At 45.6% G+C, this 5,363-nt stretch overlaps 1 protein-coding gene across 1 annotated transcript; it reads left to right on the forward strand.

Annotated features, from left to right (window-relative positions):
- Positions 1-636: 636 nt before the first annotated feature.
- Positions 637-5,177, forward strand: LIAS (lipoic acid synthetase; the record flags this gene model as incomplete). Its single annotated transcript, XM_009070608.1, has 6 exons — positions 637-809; positions 1,448-1,541; positions 2,267-2,347; positions 2,565-2,721; positions 3,950-4,007; positions 5,049-5,177. Coding segments are annotated over 6 exons (692 nt in total), but the record flags the coding sequence as incomplete, so codon positions are not given.
- Between the last annotated feature and the right edge of the window lie 186 nt (positions 5,178-5,363).

A 5,363-nucleotide genomic window follows, 5' to 3' on the forward strand; every position in this document is an offset into this window, starting at 1 on the left:
CAGAGCCTCGCGGTACACCGAGCCGGGGCCGCGGGGCAGCCCCCGGGAAGCTCAGTGCACAGCCACAGTGTCCTGAGCTGGGAGGGACCCGCAGGGAGCATCGCACCCGGCACAGCTCATCCCTGGGATCACTCCGTGTGTCTGAGAGCCTTGGCCAAATCTGTCAGGCTTGGGGCTGTGATCGTTTCTCTGGGGGGCTGTTCAGTGCCCAAACACCCTCTGGGTGAAAAACCATTTCCTAATATACAGCCTAAACCTGCCCTGACACAACTTCAGACCATTCCCTCGGGTCCTGTCACTGGTTGCCAGAAGGAAGAAGTCAGTGCTTCCCCTCCACTTCCTTGCATGAAGAAATTGTATACACTGACAGGGTCTCCCCTCAGTCTCCTCCAGGCTAAACAGACCAAGCGACCTCCTGTCCCACTGTATAACCTCACCTGATAATAAGACAAACAAGTCTATTTCACCTGACTTAAAAAACCCAGAAAATTTTATGATTTATGATTTTATGATATAAAGGCCATTGGGGAAATACATGCACAAAGTGTGTGCTGACCAGCAGAAGGACAAGTTGTTGCTTAGCCTGTGACTGAAGTGCATTTATTGTTAAATAAATTACAGTTTTGCTTCTTTCAGGTGCGTGTGAGCCATGTGTGCAGCCAGTACAGCACGTCAGGTTCTTTGCCAGAGGACAAGAAGGAGTTTCTGCAGAATGGCCCAGACTTGCAGGCCTTTGTCTCTGGAGACCTGTCAGACAGGAGCACATGGGCTGAGTATAAAGGCAACTTAAAGCGTGAGAAAGGAGAGAGGTAATTGTGGCTTTAAACAACCACAGTGGCTTCCATGCACCATCTGATATATTCAGTAATACCTAACAAAATGATACTGTGTATTTTATGAGATCCTGCCCTACTGGCCTCCAAAGTTAATGATTTTTCAAGAAAGAATAGACAAGTTTTTAACTTCAAATGCATAACAAAGCGTGGAGACCTGGTGGTGTTTTCTCACCTGAGTGCCTGTATTGAGTTACAGGTGAATGTACCCTACTATGGTGTTGAAAAAATGCTACTGATAGAGTAAGATAAAGGCCAAATTAAAAACTGCTTAAAGCCCCATATTTCCAGTTACACAGTTGGTCAGACTTTGTGATGGCTGTGTAACATCCATTGCCATTAATTACACAGTGAAATCCCATTGGAACAGTGAACAGTTTTAAACCCTTCAGTGACAGCAAACTTCTGTGCCAGTGTTGGGATGTTCATAAACATGGAAGAGAGAAGTCCATTATGACCATGAATAATCTTAACATTAGTTGCTGAGTTGCTTCAGTTTTCAATGGACCTTTCCTTGTTGGGATCCATAACAGTTTCAAGTGATCTATATAGTGAGTGGAATCTTACCATCTAAGTAGCTAACTGATCTCTTACGTTTGCTTGGTGTTATTCAGGCTGCGACTTCCTCCATGGCTGAAAACAAAGATCCCCATGGGCAAAAACTACAACAAGCTCAAGAATACCTTGAGGAGTTTAAATCTCCATACGGTAAATCTGGCACTAGCCAAGTTCCCCTGGAGAAATAAGGCATTTTTTACACTGGTTTTCTCTCTGTGAAGGACAGGTAGAAATCATGTTTTGCACAATCCTCAGTGCTGAAATCAAGCCCAGTGCTGATCCTTTGTGCCAGCAGTGAATTTTAGCCCTAAAGAATGAAGAAAAGTACAAAAGAGTATTTCATGTTTTTCCCTGCTGTGATGTTAAGTACTGGAGTTCAATGCTTGCATCACCAGGGATCAGAAGATGCCATGTGCAGCTGTTTGTAATGGAAACACACACGATTTCATAGTTACATACATGTTTTGCATAAAAAGAAACTGCACAAATGTATGTATTTCATCAGTTGTACCTTCCAGAGGGTAAGAAGTGCAGGGAGGGGCTTTTTTCTTTCTTTTTTTTTTTCCCCTTAGACTAATATGCTTAAATGAATTACAGACTTTGTGAGCATTATATCAGTTTTTAAATTTAAAATGCTAATGACAGTGTGTGCTAATTTATAAGGCAATTCCATGCTTGAGGAGTTTTTGCAGTTGTGGAAAAGATGGAAGTCAGGAAGGAATTATCTCCCTATCTGTCATACTGACTTGCTATGGAACCACACGTAACTGTTAACCTCACATCACAGAAGGAGTTATGCTTTGTTGTAGGCTACTATTGAAATTATCAGTAATAATATGGGAAAACCCATGTACAGCAGAGCCTTTCTCCCTCAGGTGTGTGAAGAAGCACGTTGTCCCAACATTGGGGAGTGCTGGGGAGGTGGTGAATATGCCACAGCTACAGCTACCATTATGGTAAGCCATTACCCATTCCTTATGTGTTCTGTTAATGTCTGAGCTGTTTGTGATGCGTTGTTGGATCTCTGCTGCAGTGGAGTGGGTTTGTTACAATAAATCCAGAGCAAAACACTGCCCCAGTTCTGTTGCTCAGTGTTGGGATTTATCTGATGTAGCTTATGCAGCTGTTTCTGAGCTGAGCCAGGTAAAGGCAGGACTGTCTTTCTTGTTGCAGCTGATGGGTGACACATGCACTAGAGGCTGCAGATTTTGCTCAGTAAAGACAGCAAAAAATCCACCTCCACTGGATCCCCAGGAGCCTTTCAACACAGCCAAGGCTATTGCCGAGTGGGGCTTGGACTATGTGGTACTGACATCTGTGGACAGAGACGGTGCGTGGGCTTTGCTGCTTCTGCCTGAGCTCTCCCCTGCACCCTGTGGGGTGAGCACAGACCTCCACAGACCTCCTGTGTGTCAGCACAGGTGTCCACAAGGGCTGGTTTAGAAGAGCTGACAGTGCTGAAACTTTGGAAAGTTTCTAGATAGAAAGTATTTCTCCGTGTCTGGTAAAATACAGCAGCAGTTACACTGTTACTAAATCATAGAATCATAGAGGTTTAGGGGTTGGAATGGACATTATAGATCACCTAGTCCCAGCCCTCCCTGCCATGGGCAGGGACACCTCCCCCCTAGATCAGGATGCTCAAGGCCTCATCCAACCTGGCCTTGAACACTGCCAGGGTTGAGGCATCCACCACTTCCCTGGCCAGCCTGTTCCAGTGTCTCACCACCCTCACAGGAAAAAAACTTTTCCTAATATCTAACCTAAATTTCCTCTCCTTCAATTTGAACCCATTACCCTTTGTCCTGTCATTGCAGGTCCTAACAGAGTCCCTCTCTGGCTCCCTTGTAGCCCCTTCAGATAGTGGAAGGTTGCTATGAGGTCTCCATGCAACCTTCTCTTCCAGGCTGAACAGCCCCAACTTCCTCAGCCTGTCAAACAAAAATTAAGCATCAAGAATATTACAATACTACGTATTTTATAACTAGTTTTTTTTGCAAAATGCATACATGTATGCCATGTGCTATTAGTTGATTAGCAAAACAAAAAAACAGCCACAAACATTCATATACAAATACCATTACAGAACCTCCTGCTAAACACTAAACCTAGAATACATTATAGATAATAAAACTGAAAGTTGCTTTTTTCTAAGGTTGTAGTGACACCATAGAGGTGGGGAAAGCCATTGTAAAGACTGCTCAGAAGGGTGGGAAGGCCAAAGGGACTGGCAGCAAAAGAGCAGTAATACATACTTTTCAATTTTGGTACAACTGTTTCTCAGACCAAAACCATAAATAGATAAAGCCATTTCATGCTCAGGCTGACAGTGCACCTGGAGACAGGTAAATCTGAAGACAGTCACAGGCTCTGTGCAGAGCAAGGCTTGGTAGGATATCTTTTGCAAACCTTTGGCATGAGCAGTGAGATAAGACTGGGAGTTGACTGCTTTATTATTTCACATTTCAGTTTGAATCCATGTGAGTTTTGTGGCTTTGCTAATAAGTGAAGACATTTCTTGGACAGAAAGGTTAACTGAATAATTGAAATGCTTCTAGATATGCCTGATGGTGGAGCAGAACACTTTGCAAGGACAGTCTCGCATCTGAAGGAAAGGTGTGTTACTATGTTATTGTTACAGCCTCAGAGTGTGGTACTGTGTGGGGGTCAGAGCTGCCTTTAGCTGGGCTGTGCCAGGGCCATGCAGATCCCAAACTCTGCCTTTAGCCTGTCTGTGTCCCCTTTGTTATTCCTGTTCTTCATCTTCTCACACAATGGCCCCAAACCATTTTGCATTTGGATGCATTTCCAGTTCATCCCAGGCTTATTTAAAGCCAAGCACTGGGTTCTTGGGGCAGGCAGCTGGTTTGGCAAGAAATGAGTACATTCTTTAGAGGGATGTTCCTTCCTGAAGCTTGGGGCTCAGACACAGCAGGTTTAGGTGACACTGTCTCCACACATGACTGAGGGATCTGGTTCCTCTTTCAGCAGTGATCAAATTGCTGTTTATTCTCCCACGATGGCCCCTCCAAGTCTGTGACTGTCCCTTCCTGCTTTCCCTGGCTCTGTTGCCTTCACCCTGTGTCAGTGCCCTGTGCACCATGTGGTAGTATACTCGTCTACATGCAGAGTTCATTCATAACCTCCTTCAAGTCTTTATCCAGTGTATCCTTGGCACTCAGCAGGTTCCTACAGTTTTCCCCACCTGCCTTTCTGAGCTGGAATCAGGATTTGGGCACCAAGATTAGATTGCAGGACAGCAACTCAAAGTCATCTTATCCAGTAGGCAGGATCAGAGCTCCTCTGTATTTTGGAGCTGTGATCTTAACCTCGTGTTAAATTCACCTGCAACAAAGACAGGTGAACAATCACATGTAAGCAGTGCATGTGGTTGGTTTAGGGACTGTTGGAATTGCTCTTGTATTTGTTATTTGGCTTTTGATGCATTTCAGCTCACGTCAGTGAAATCAGGGATTGTTTGAATTGTTACACAAGTGTTTGCAGACATCTGTTGGTTTAGAATTGTATCCTCGATTAACTCTGCCTTGCTTACCAGAGTGTCATGTATGTAGTTATGTTTGGCTTTGTGTTATCTTGAGGTTTTGTAGCAGCAGGGACACAAAACCCCACGGATGCGTTCATTTTGCCTCTCCTCAGAAACTCGAAAATCCTGGTGGAATGCCTCACTCCCGATTTCCGAGGGGACCTTAAAGCCGTGGAGAAAGTCGCGCGGTCGGGGCTGGATGTTTATGCTCACAACGTGGAGACGGTCCCAGAGCTCCAGAGGTGGGGAACAGCGGCGTGTGTGAAGTGTCATCGGGCGAGGGGGTGTGAAAGGACTGTCTGCAGCTGCGCTGAGGCTGTCGGTGCGGGATGGGGAGGGATGCGGGAGGGATGGGGAGGGACGAGGAGGGATGGGGAGGGATGCGGAAGGGATGGGGCGGGACGAGGAGGGATGGAGAGGGATGGGGA

The sequence above is a fragment of the Acanthisitta chloris genome, unplaced genomic scaffold (assembly GCF_000695815.1).
Source record: "Acanthisitta chloris isolate BGI_N310 unplaced genomic scaffold, ASM69581v1 scaffold21252, whole genome shotgun sequence".
NCBI classification, from domain to species: domain Eukaryota; kingdom Metazoa; phylum Chordata; class Aves; order Passeriformes; family Acanthisittidae; genus Acanthisitta; species Acanthisitta chloris.